General features: G+C 43.7%; 1 protein-coding gene across 1 annotated transcript in view; it reads left to right on the top strand.

Moving 5' to 3' along the window:
- Positions 1-13,799, top strand: part of ANOS1 (anosmin 1) — a 170,331-nt gene that overhangs the window by 93,161 nt on the left and 63,371 nt on the right. The window contains exon 3 of the mRNA XM_074359111.1: positions 4,321-4,383. Within this exon, the coding sequence (XP_074215212.1) occupies positions 4,321-4,383 (63 nt within the window). The remainder of the gene's footprint in view (positions 1-4,320; positions 4,384-13,799) is intronic.

Genomic DNA, 13,799 nt, shown 5'->3' with positions numbered 1-13,799 from the left:
ACTGCATTTCTGTTGCATGTTGTTCACAAACTCTAGACCTTGGCACAGTCAACATCTGGAGCCAGACAATTTTTTTTATTGGGTAGGGGGGCTCTCCTGCACGTTGCAGAATTTAAGTAGACTTCCTAGGCTCTACCTACAAGAAGCCAGTGCCTCTCCCCTCAGTCGTAACAAACAAACAAGTGATCTCCAGGCATTGCCACATGTCCCCTGGGAATACAGAATCACTCCCATTTCAGAACCACTTCCTTCGAGCAATTAAAATAATTTATTGCGTATCTTATGACGTAAATAAATTACACTAAAAAAGACCTGTACAGTGTAGGGCAGTACATTTAAACATTGGGCGGGTTTACAGGCATTCTGTGTCATTGGCTTCTCTGTAAAGTTTGAGTGCCAGGCGATTCTGGACAAGAAGCGGAGGCAGTGAGGAACGGTTGTTTCCTGGGTTTGAGGTGAGCTCCCCAGTGTACCATCCTTCCTCACACTCCCAGTTATCCGATATTTACCCCCATAACTCGTAGTCATTATTTGCTTGGTCCCTGGAAATATCTGGGTGTCTCAACCTTAAGTGCTGGTTATAAAAACACTTAAATTTATCAATAAATTTATTTCACAGGTGTTTTCTGAGCTGCTACAATGTGCAAAGAATACTTTAGTAAATGTCACAAAGTCTGTGCTCGTGCACCTTACATCCCAGTGGGACACTGAATGAACATGTTTACTACTGGACTGTTTAAAACATAAATGTAATGTAGAATTGTCACCTGAGCAAGTGCTATTGCGAGTGTGTCTTCCTAGATTAAGTAAAAAATAATTGATAACCTACATTCCAAATGATGACCTGTGGGATTAGCTGGCTCAACCTTTTTTTAAAAATTTCTCTGAAATTTGACGTTTTTCTTCATTGAGCCTGAAGCAATAGCCTAGGAGGAAATGACTTCAAACAGCTGATCGTCCTAAACTTGAAAGCCTGAAACACTTGCTGAAATATTCTTTGATTATTGTTTGGTTTTTTTTTTGTTTGTTTTTTGTTTTGTTCTTTGTAGTTTGAGGCAATATATAATCACGGTCCTCAAATGTGCAGTTGTCTGCTTGTAGTGTTATTTCTCTCCTGTTCTTTTCTCTCATGGAAGAGAGATTTAGGGCTACCCTTTTTTGGGGCAAAACTTTATGTTTTATTTATTTAATGTTACCTTTTCTTACGATTCCTCGGAGAAAAAGGACGTGTTTTCTTCTTGCTTTAAGTGTGAGACAAATGGCTGTCACTTTTTTCCTCTCTGTCTTTTGTTGAATGCATTTTACCTGGACAACAGCCCCATAAAAAAATAGAGATTTCGCAGATTTATCCTACAGAGATGTACTCAGGTGTCCCCATCTGGGCTGTTCTGGTCAGGCGGTTTTCACAGAGGATTACTGAAAGAAAATGTTGGCCGTCATTAATAGCATTTTGAAACATATCTTCAGATGCTACTGACTAGTGGTTACTGGAAATCAGGAAAGCATGCAATTGAAACAGAACTTTAAATATGTTGTGTATACCCGATGCTAACAGGTTCGATTAATAAGGAGAGGTGCAGTATGTGTTGCTGCCGTTAGCATTTTAAAAGTATACCCATGTTTGTAAACAACACCTGTTTCGTATAAGGTATTTGTTCTCCAGGTTGACTTGGAATGGTGGCTATCACAAAGCACTGACTTTTTCATGCCCTGTAGTTGTGAAAGTGTAACCGTATGCATGTGATACTGTGTTTTCCAAATTTACATTTTCAGCAGTGACAGAAAGCAAGAATTGCATTATTATTTTGAGATGTTTTTAGCCTCATTGCACTGAACAGTTTTTATCTGGGAACAAATGCTTGTTGGATGTTTCCTGAATGAAGTGACAGAGAACTTAACTTGTAAGTTGCTGAACGTCTGTCCATGAAAAAACCCAGATCTTGTGGAGTGGTTGGTTCTTCTCCATCGTGCGACGCTTCTCCAAATGAACAAAGTTGCAAGGTGTTTTAAAGAGTGCCATTTATTCATTTTAAGTGCTCTTGAGAAGGAATTAGATCTAAGCATATTTATTAAATGACGACTAAATTTTTTTTGGCTGGGAGCCAACGTCTTGACACGCATAAGGATAGCTCTGAGGGTAAGGCATTGGGTGTACCTTTAGGAAACGAGACTGACTCTAGGGAATGCGTAAGGTAGACAGGTTTCAAGATTATTTCCTTGCTATTCAAAAAATTTAGAATTGTTGTAGGGGTGAAAAATTGTACACTTGTTTTAGAGCATGCTTGGGAGAAGTGAATACAGATAAACTTGGGACAAGCTCATAGAGGTCTTGGGAAAGAATCACTGAAGAGCACAGGGTTTTAAAATTAAAATAACTAAAGACAAATTGTTCATATGCAACAGTAAAGAATATGACATCTAGAATACTTTCATAAGAAATAGATCAATTCTTAATGTAACGTGCATGAAACAAGAAAGTGACATCATAGACTGTTTTCCATCAAATTCTACAGCAGTTTTTTTCCCCAGCCTTTCTGAGATACAGTTGACATAACACGCATTGTATAATTTTAATTGCACATTGTGTAAGTTTAAGGTGTACAGTGTGATGATTCGATACATATATATTTTGGGAAATGCTCTCCACAATAAGGTAGTTCTTTTTAAAGCTCAGTGTAGCATCTGGATCTCCAGGAGAGCTTGCTGGAAGAGATTCTTGGGCCCCGATTGCAGAACTATGACTCTGTAGGTCTGGGGGCCACTCACAGGCTTGCGTTTCTAATAAACAACAGCGTGATGCTTATATTATTGGTCACTGATCACACTGTGAGAGCAGGGCCGTGACAGATGGACACTTGATACACAGGCAGTGGTTTGTTTTCATATGTGCATTTTTGACTGAAAAAAATAGCAATGGATATTTGAAAATTAAATTTCACCATAGAGTTTTCCAGTTTATCTTTTAAACTATATCTTTATTTTAAAACAGGGAGGGTACTAGAAAGTAGAGTGAAAGAATAGCACAGGTGTATATCCTGAATTCTACATTATACATGTCAGAAATTTAATTGAGAATTTTGATCTCAATTGGAAAATTAATCAATAATGAAATAAGAGTCATACAGATAAAATAATCACGAGCCTCTGGGAGCCAGGGGTATGCCAGTTATTTAGACAACCGACATTTAACGATACATGATGATTAGCTTTTAATCATTAATAATTTAATAGTTAAAAATTGTGTTGAAATGTAATTTTGAGAATATGATGTCCATTCATATGAATGTAACAATTTCCATCGTGAGGCCTCTTCCTACAATGTATTATACAGATAGTATATATAGTGCTCTCTGCTACTATGTTTTGTGTGATAATTATGCATTGTGTATGTATTAATAAGCTGTATTTACATTGTTTATTCAATGTTACTGTTTATCATTCTGTGCTATTGTTTATTCAGTACTATTTGACATACGCACTTTGTTCATTCAGTTCTGTTACTGTTTATTGTCACAGTTGTGACTGAACAATGGATCCTGGGTATTATCTTTGATTTATTAAAATACATATAAATTATTGAGTATAAGTATAAATTATATGTAATACTAAATTTCTTACATATAAAAATATACATATTCAAACTTTATTCTGAAACTCGCATGTCAGAATCTTGTGTTCAGCATATTCAATATATTTTAATAGAGAACTTAAATTGGGTAAATGTTGGATTCACTGACATAAAGACATAACTTAACATGTGTGAGATGTATATACATATATTTAATACTTCAGTCACTTACAGAAGAGCATATATATATATATATATATTTTCCCCCTAAACGAAGGCACTAGAGATTGAACCCAGGACCTCGTGCCCGCCAAGCACGTGCTATACCCCCCACCCCACAGCCAAAGTAAAAGCAAGTTATTATTGACGTTTATGAGAAGAAAACATTGATCTGTAACAGCAGCCTTTAGAAGATATTTGTTATTGAATAAACAATATCTCCTGTCCAAGTCGCTGTGCCTGCCAGGCAGTGTCACACCTTTTCCTAGATGTCACCTCCAGCCAGACTGTGCCGCTGTTCCTTTTCAGCCGTGTTGAAACACACGTCCAGCTGTCCCCGCTCTGTAGTGATGCTCTCGCTCAGAGCCCTGGGACACATGGTTAACGTGAGCCTCTGATTAGGTAGATTTCCTAAAATCACCAAGGAAAGTAGGCACCGAACAGTGAGGATGGCGCCCAAGCGGGTCCTTTCCTTTTCCGCTTTGTTTCCTGACCGTGTTTACCAATTTATTTCCCTCGTTCCTCTCTCCCAGTGCCTGGAGCCCTGCAAGGCGTCCTGGGACCTGCGGAAGCAGCAGTGCCAGAGCTTCTGTGAGGTAAGACACGGGGCCCAGGGGCCGAGGGGCACCTGTGTTCGTCTGTAGCTTGGGGGTGCATGTCTGTGGGCGTGTGTGTGAATTCACATTAAAAAAATTATTGAGGCGTCTTAAAACCGAGCCACTCATGCTTCCATTATTGATTAATCAGACAGAAAAACTACTCTGATTACCTTTAAAGAAAGGTGCGAGTGGCTGCCCTCCTCCGACCTGGCGCCTTGGCTTCTGTGGTCGTTCTCTGCGCCATGTTGACATCGTCACGCCTCTTGGCAGAGGACACCCGTTACTCGTGGTGCAGTTTCTCAGACATTTTCATCTGACTTCTCACCCCTCGGGCCTCCCGTGTCCTGGGCTGACTCTGGCCCACCTTTTCCTGTGTGGAAGCATGTGACGTTCCCTGTGCTGTCACGTAGGTAACAGAGCGTTACTGTCTTGGGCGACCACTGTCTGAGATCATCAGTTGTGCGACAGACGGGAGAGCTGCTTTGCTGAACTGTCTGCTCCAGGGCAAACCAGGGACCCAGGGGGCTGCTGTGAAGCGGCCGGGAGGATGTGCACCCAGCTGACCGCGCGGTGGCCTCTCAAGGTCAGGAAGGTCGGAAAGTCCACAAGGGCTGTGAGAACAAGGGTTGGAAGAGCCCACGACGGCCGCCCAAGCAGCGCCGTGGAGTGTGGTGGGGAGGGACCAGAGGACATGCCCATGTGGCATCAGAGTGAAACGACCTTGCAGGGCTTCTTCACATGGAACTGGGGCTGGTGGGGGACTTCCGAGGTTCTCCAGACAGACGTGGAGGTCTGGTCTAAGCTCTGTGCTGTGCAGGAGGTGCATGTGTGGTCGTCACCTGGGGGTCACCTTGGAGGATGCACAGTTTCCATTCTGAGAGCACAGTGGTGGAATGAGACAATGATAACTTCCCCAGTTTCATGGTGCATACGATATGTCTGTAGTTATGACATCTTCTGACCTTCCCAGTAAGCATGGAGATTAATCAAGGCATGCAGTAAGTCCACAGAGTTGTGTGTGGAAGCCGCAGGGGACTGGGATGTTGGAAGTTGTCCAGTCCCACCCAGGTAGCAGGACCAGGTCTAAAACCCCGCCTCCGATGGGTCCCACTGTGTCCAAGTGCTGCTGTGGCTGGACTCCCCGTGGACAGTTCCACGGGGTCGTAATGTTACAGGGTTATTTTAGAAAAGTGTTGAGTGTTGTTTTAAAAAAGTGGAATGGAAGCATTTCTCACCTGCTCACACAATGAATACATGATCTTCCTCAATCTCAATTTTAATTTGCTCTGAAAGTTTCTACTCAGCGTTTTGTGACTGTCTGGAATCTCGGTGATTTTTGCAAACTCTTATATAATAGCATCTGTTGCCAGAAGCACCTCGGGCTTGAGGATTACCATCACTGAAGTCTTTGGAAGCATTTTGTAATTGTGAACGTTAAAACGCTTCAAATGATATATAGCACTGGCAGATGTTCAAAGTTACGTAGCCAGTTGCTCTGCTGTTGACCCCTGTGGCTAAGCTAATGACTTAGTGTCAAATCAGATAGAAGAACTCTCCTGTGTCTTTTCGTATCCAGCCCTTTTCTGGATGTTGGAGATGGTACAGGGGAATGTAAATCATGGTATCCGCTCCGCCAAGGGAGCTGACATATTATCCTTCAGTTTTTACAAAATATCTTTGGGCTTCTTCAGGGCTCCAGTCCAAACTTTTCCAGCAAACATGCTTACCTGGGGTTCAGTTTAATGTATCTTTCTATTTCTTACCTCTAGCTGTACAGCAAATTATCCCCAAACTTCATGGCTGAACACAGCACACATTTCTTACCCCACACTTTCTGTGGGTTGGGAATCTGTGCACAGCTTAAGCTTCTAGGTTGTAATCAATCTGCTGGCTGGGCTGCATTCTCATCTGCGGGCTCAACTGCAGGAGAAGCTACTTCTGAGCTCCTTGCAGTTGTTGGGAAAACTGCGGTCCTGTTCTTGATGGCTGCTGGCTGGAGTCCGTGCTCAGCTCCTACAGGTCGCCAGTGGTTTCTCCCCAGTAGACCCTTCATCGACAGGTCACAGCAGGGCTGTTTACTTCTTCGAGGCCAGCAAGAATCCGGATCTCCAGCCTGCTGCGACAGAATTTTATATAACACTGGTATCTGAGAGCAGGTTCTTGTCTCATCACAGGAAGAATTCAGAAACGAGACACGGAGGTCAAGAAAGCAAAGCAGGGATTTATTAAGTGACAGGCAGGACTCTCCTGGGGGAGAGCAGGCAGAGCCAGGTGGGTAGCTGCCCCGAGTTTCTCTGGCAAGTTGGTTACATGGGTGTAAAAATGAATGCATGGAATATTCATTGACAGGGAGGGGTTTGGGGGTCCTCTTTCCTGATCCTCATCCCAGCTCCACCTTCCTGAGGGAAGGAGAGATTTTTGGTCCTTATTTAGTCAAGATGGGGAAGTTGGATGAGGTTATAATGGGTGAAAAGTTGCATTTGGATGAGGTCATAATGAGTAAAAGGTTACATTTGGGTGGTAGAGATTCCTGCCTTGTCCCACCTTTCTTTGTTGGCCTCCAGGACACTTGTCAAACCAAAATATGTAGTTTCTCATCAGTTCGGAGGTTCTTGCTTTTCTCGGTCTGCTCAAGGACCACCCCACCTTGTTCATAAGATGTATAGTTTCCTGCCATTTGGCCCATGTCCCCCTTGCTCTGCTCATATCTAGCCACCTGCCTGCTCTGACAACACAACATAATCTCAGGAGTGACATCTCTGCACTTTTGCTGTATTCTGTGGGTTAGAAGCAACGCCGCCCCCCCCCCCCACCATGGGCAGGGAGGTGTTCACTCTGGGGCAGGTCGTGACTCAAAGGGGCTCACTCTAGGCTCTGTCTACTACAGAAAGCAGATTGAAAAACAGACTCAGGCCCCTGGAGACATAGAACAGAACCGATTCATCAGAAATGAAAACAAACACGAAACAAAACTGATGAATTAACGCAAAGACAAGAAGCAGGGGCCATCCCTGTGTCTTCCGTGTTCTGTGAAGTGCCTCCTACTTTTATTTTGGATTCTGTTCTGCACACAAACGGTACGTCTGTCTGAACTAAACTTTGCTGTTGGAAAACCTTGAGGAACAAGATGTGCCCTGCTGTTTGCTTGACAAACACATTATCCTTCATATCACCGACTCTGGGTGGGTAGTTTTGTGTCTGAACCTGAGAAGGAAGATATAATTGAAGGTCACTGGAAACCTTTCTCCCTGCAAATTCCAAATGTGAGGGCGGGCTTCTGTAATTGCCGCCCTGTCTGAAATCAATGCAAGGGCTTCAGAACCACATCTGCTTTATTAAAATGGGACTCGTGTGTACAAACTGTGATCTGCTGTGGCAGGAAAGGTTAATTGAAACTTGAACGGTGCAGAAAACAGAGGCCAGTTCATGTGAGGAACTCTGTGGGGAGACCTCGGCCCCGTGGCCCAGTAGCTCAAGCTTCCACACTCAGTTTTACTTGCTTTGATTTTTCTTACGTCTCTGTGTGTGGTTTTGCTTCTGTTTTACTTAGCAGTTCATAAATGACTATTATGCTGAAACAGACTGAATCCTGGAAGGGTAACCCCTGTTTCACTGTTTTCAAGGCTACTCATTCATGGAGACAGACCTGATACAAGCCTGTCCACCCTTTTGGTTATCTATCACATTATGTATTTAAGGAGGCATACAGGGTCCATCCTGTCACGAACCTAACCTTTCCCTTTGTCAGGGTTCAGACCCAGAAGGATCCTAGATCTTACTCTTACAGAAACACCTAGACGGTTAGATATGTTTGGCCCTATGCGTTTATTTGCAAGATGCTCTGAGCTCTGTTTTCTAAGGCATGAATTTGAAAACCACACCCCACAGAGCAAAACGGGTCTGCCTCTTTTTTTCTTTGAGTAAAGCTTTATTGGAACACAGCCAAACCTGTATTTTTTTGCATATCATCCGTAGCTGCTTTTGTGTTACAACAGCAGAATTGGGTAGTTTATGGTCCATGAAGCTGAAACTTTGCAGAAAGTCTTGTCCTTTACAGAAAATGTGTTCCGACTCCTGCTCTCAGAAAATGAGCAACAGTCATGATGATGACACAAAGGCCGCCTAACCTTTTAGACTGTCATTACTTCTTAGTCTGTATCACCAGCACCCATTTCTTTTATTTTTCTTATTAATTGTTTTTTATGGAAGTGTATAGTTGATTTACAATGCTAGTTTCAGGTGTACAGCAAAGCGATTTAGTTATACATATGCACACATATTTATTTCTCAGATTCTTTTCCATTAAATGTTATTACAAGAAACTGAATATAGTTTGCTGTCCTGTACAGTAGGTGCATTTTTAAAATCTATTTTATATACAGTAGCATGTAACTGTTAATCCAAAACTCCTAATTTGTCCCTCCCCCAGCGTTTCCCCTTCAGTAACCACAGTTTGTTTTCTGTGTCTGACTAGCACCCATTTGTAAACATAAAGCATTGTTCTTGGTAATTTTAGTTATAAAATAAACTGTCCTACTTGGGAAAGATTTTCAGGGGCGCGTTAATAGTAACGGACACTGATCTCTTTAACTTCTCGCTTGATTATCCATACCGGGTTCTACTTCTGCCACTTTTTCAGGCTGGTGCCAGAGTTAACAATCTTTTTTTTTTTTTTTTTAATTTATTTTATTTTTCACAGTGGAGGTAGTTAGGTTTACTTATTTATTTTTGGAGGCAGTACCGAAGATTGAACTCAGGACCTTGTGTATATGCTAAGCATGCGGTCTACCACTTGAGCTATACCCTCTCCTCCAACAATCTTATTTTTTAAATGGAGAAATTACGTGTATTAGAACAGGAATCTTTCTGGAATTCTCTGGATCATAAGGGATGATTTTTCACGTGTCCTTTTTTGAAACGTGTTATGTTCCATGATAGATATATACGTAGATTGTGGTTTACTGCTTTAGTTTATTAACTATTACCCACTTCCTTCCACTTTTATAAAATCTTAAGAGCCATGACAAACTATTTGAATGTCTCTTACTAGTCATCAAATGCGTGTCTTCCCGTGTTTAAATGTTCCTTTCTTACAATTGCTGGATTCTTAAATTATGAGTAAAAGCACCTTTTACTTACCTTTTATGGTATATAAAATAATCGTGTGTTACAACTGATGCTGACTTAGTCTGGATGAAATGTGGTACATCCTAGTTTATGGGGAGCCTTCTTGCTGGGACGATGCCCCTCCCGTCTTTAATTCTGATGTTTCTGACGCCATCATGTCCCCACCCTCATAGGAACTCCCTAGGATGTCAACATTAGCTGTGTGAAATGTGCATTGGGGGTCGTGGAGAGCTGCGGCCCCATCTGCTTCAGGGATCCACCCTCTTTCCACGAGGGAAGCATTCATTGTTGATACTAAACTTGTCACTGGATCAGCCAGGATTCTGACAGATCCAGTCCTGGCCAGGGTGAAAAGACGGACAAGAAAGAGGCCTTCACTCTGCCACAGCTGCTTATGCATCCCTTTGTGTTTCTTGATTTGCACAATGTTTTCCAATATTACTCCATCTGATTTTCACAGCGATTCTTACACGAAGTGAGGTCTGAATTTTGCTAAGTGGAACTGACACACAGGGAGAAAACGGTCATATTTGCCCAAGATCTCATGCTTCACAGGTAGAGGAGTGGGATCTAAAATCCAGGTGGTGTGACTGCGAGTCAGGTCTCTCCCGCTGTTCTCCGTCCCAGGCACCTGCATCTAACCCTGCTCCGTGCAGCAGAGCACTGAGGAGAGGGTGAGATTTGCTTCTCAGGGCAGAAAATAAGGAACGGGACTGTCTCTTATGTTAAACTGTCGGCCCAACCGTTTGTGTTTGAGCAGCCTTACTCTTCAGTGAGAATGAAGTTTGGATTATGCAAAATCATAGTTAACTAGAGGTGTTGCAAGGGGTTGAAAAGAAGAAGGCTCCTTACAGTTTCCGGGTGTCTTTGTCCATGGGATGTTCTGACACTACTGAAAGGAGAGCGCAGAAACGAAGCTGTTCAGATTTATCACACCCTTCTCTTGCCGTCAGAACCTGGTCTCCTGCCACAGTGCTACATGACAGTAGCTATGCCTTGAAATCGAGGGTATTAAGCAAATGCCTCACTTCAGGAATTTGAGCAGAGCCAACAGCTGTCTGGGAACATCTCTCCAAGAGTTAAAGGGCCTGAAGGAACCTGATGAGACCACAGAGGAAAATGACACAGCATGCCCCAGCTGTGCGCATTGTGGGAGGAAGGGTCAGCACACAGGACGCAGCACAAGCTGGTAACCTGTCTTTGTCATGAACTGCTTGGGGAAGGGACTGGGATGACGCTGAGCTGATGCTCAGATGCAGACTGTGTGAGGCAAGGCTGGATGGGGAGCGGGGAGAGGATGATGGAGGTCCAGTGTCGAGCCTGCTGTGTTGAGATGCACGTTAGTGTCCACTTGCGATGTGTCCTGGGCATAGATACCTGAGTCTGGAGTCGAGGGGAGAGGTGAGGCTGGAAATCCAGACGTCATTGTTCATAGACAATATTTAGAGTCATGAAGCTGGACGAGGTGGAGGAAAGAGAAGAGCTTCCTGGGTTGAGCCCCAAGTCACAGCAGGATAAGGACGGGGAGGCAGCGGGGAACCAGCAAGTGCACTGAGAGCCGTTCAGAAGGGAGAGAGTCCACGCGAGGGGGAGTTCTGAGGGGCGAATGGCGAAAGCCTTCCAGGAAGGAATCAGTGGGCGGTTGGTGGCATCTGCATGCATGTTGGAGGCCTGAACGTCGGTCACTGGATACTGTGACGCAGAGGTCATGGTCCACCTGAGCGAGAGCAGGCTGGCGGGTGGCTGAAGAGGAAGTGTGCTTGACGTGTTTGAGAGGAGAGGTAGGGAGAGACGGAGAGCGGGTGTGAGGACCATTTCAGGGGCACTGGTTCCTGTGAAAGGAAGGAGCCAGGCGAGGTTCTGGGTAGAGGGGTGAGCAGGGCACCCCCGCACGTAATTACCTTTAGGGGGAGGAAATCAGCACATAGTATACGCAGGTGGGGATTATCCTGAAGAGGCAGGGTATTTGATGCTGGAGGAGAGGGCGGAGAATTGCAGAAGCAGGTGACCGGAAGCAGCAGTGCATCCAGTGTCTGAGGTCGGAGCGAAGCCCGTCCCTCCAGGTCCTGGGACACGATGAGGTCTGAGCACGTGGGCCCAGGTTCAGGTGCAGTGGTGGGTGTGAAGGGGGAGCCATGGTGGTGGTCTTCCAAACACGTCACTTTTCTTGGTGAAATAGGGTGACTGGCCGAGAGTGGTGGAGGCTGGGGTGACCAGCACGTAGTGTTTTTCAGAAGTGTTAGCTTTTATTGCTGTAATGAATAAAGTTGTATTTTTACAAACGATACACATTGCCTTTTTATATTTTTATAGGACAGAAAAGTGTTAGTTACATATTCTGATGGTGATCCTTGGGCAGTGGTGCAGATTTGGTCCAAGTTGTCCTTTTAACTTAGTGGTCGTGGGGTTACTGGGGTTGAAATGTTCTGAGGAATGCTGATGAATTTTTATAAGTGTTGGGAGATTTCCTTTACCACGAGCTCATAAAGGAAGTTGTCCTCATTACATCAACTTCTACAGTCCTGGAAAATGCGAATATCAAGAATATTGAATGACTTTTTATGGTTGTTCAGTAAATTATTGACTAAGTGGAACATAGTCTCCATGGAATGTAGCCCTTTTTTTTTTTTCTTTTCCTTTTTTTAAACAGTGAGGCTCAGTTTTCATTGAATTTTTATATGGTGCTGGGGAGTGTAGAATTATGTGGGACTCTATTGAGAATTGATGAGTTTTGAAAATTTATAAGAGGCTGAGACTGAAGGCTATTCTGAGTGATTTAAAGATCTATTATGTCTGAAAAGAAGGACTAGACAGGTAGCCATGTACGAAGGAGGTGGGGAAATGTCATGGGCGTTGCAAAAGCATCTCTTTCAAGCAAAAAGTCAGAGATGCATGTAAAGCACTTATCCAGTGTCTGAACATCCACGCTGGATTAACAGTAGCTCTTTTTATGACTCAGGAGGAGGGCAAGGTCACCGCTTTGGAACTCTATGATAGGTCCGTCGGACATGGACTCAAAAGGTCCCCCCCGGTAGCAGTCAGTACACAGCACATACAGGGAACAGGTCCACCACGTGCACACAACTCTTTCCGGAAGTTTCCCTTCCTTCTTTGAAAACTGCCTGCGTGAGGAAGAGGAGAGACTCAGGTCAGGGGCTTTCATTTGGTGGAAGTGATTTTTTTGTGTTTTTATCGTGGGAAGACTTGAATATATTTATAAACTGAGGGGAAGTGAATCTCGCCGGGAATGTGACATGGAGATACACTGGGAGGAAAGCCCAGACTTCTGGGGTCAGAAGGCAGCATTAAATCAAGTTTCCGGGCAGAGATGGAGAGAGCCAGCTTCTGCCCGAGGGTCGGGGCGTCCTGGACAGCACTTCCCAGGCTTCTGTGCGCGCACACAGCACCTGGGACTCGTGCTGACCCAGCGGGTGTAGGCTGCGGGCGCGAGACTGCGCTTCCCAGGCGGTGCTGGTGCTGAGTACGCGTGAGCGCTGGCCGGGGTGAGGTTGCCGGTCTGCGACACGGCTTCCCTGTCAGCACTTGCTCTGAGCTGCCCCCTAATTTGATGAAGCCTTGTGGTTTCTTCTGTCGCATTCTATACAGACAAAATATGCAGTGGGCTGATAATAATGATTGGAAATAAACAGATGAAAATCGTTTTTAAAAGTGGGGAAAAAACCCTCTTTTTATCATTCAAAATGCAGAATTATAATTATAGTTGTTTTGTCTCTGTCCCCAAACAAAAGATATTTCATTGGGTGTAGAATTCCAGGGTAACGATTTTTTTTTTAACTAGTCGTTTAAAAATATTTTTGCATTTTCTTTTGTCTTGCATATTTTCTGAAAAAATCTCTGATGTTCTTTTTTTAAAACTGTATATAAAGTGTCTTTTCATTTCTCCGCCTGCTTTTGAGTTTTTCTTTCTATCTGGTTTTAAGCCATATGGTCATGGTACACCTAGACGGCGTGTCTTCCAAGTTCTCCTTGGGGTCATTGGAATTTTGATGGTGGGCTTATAGTTTTAATCAACTTTTTAACATATTGACCTTTTTCCCCCCGTCCCATCCTCCGTCTCCTGTCTTCTGGGATTCTAATTATCCATGATAGACTTTATATGGTCTCCTGGGTCAGTGAGTCTCTGATGATGTTTTTCCTTCATTTTTTCCCCCACTCTCTGCTTCATTTTGATAGTTCTTATCACTCTATCTTTGAGTTCACATCAAGAGATCTTCTCTTCTATAATGTCGGACACGCTTTTAATCCCATCTGGCATTTTCCGTTTG

This window comes from Camelus bactrianus, chromosome X, assembly GCF_048773025.1.
Source record: "Camelus bactrianus isolate YW-2024 breed Bactrian camel chromosome X, ASM4877302v1, whole genome shotgun sequence".
Classification (NCBI taxonomy): Eukaryota; Metazoa; Chordata; class Mammalia; order Artiodactyla; family Camelidae; genus Camelus; species Camelus bactrianus.
This window is presented reverse-complemented; position numbering and strand designations above follow the sequence as displayed.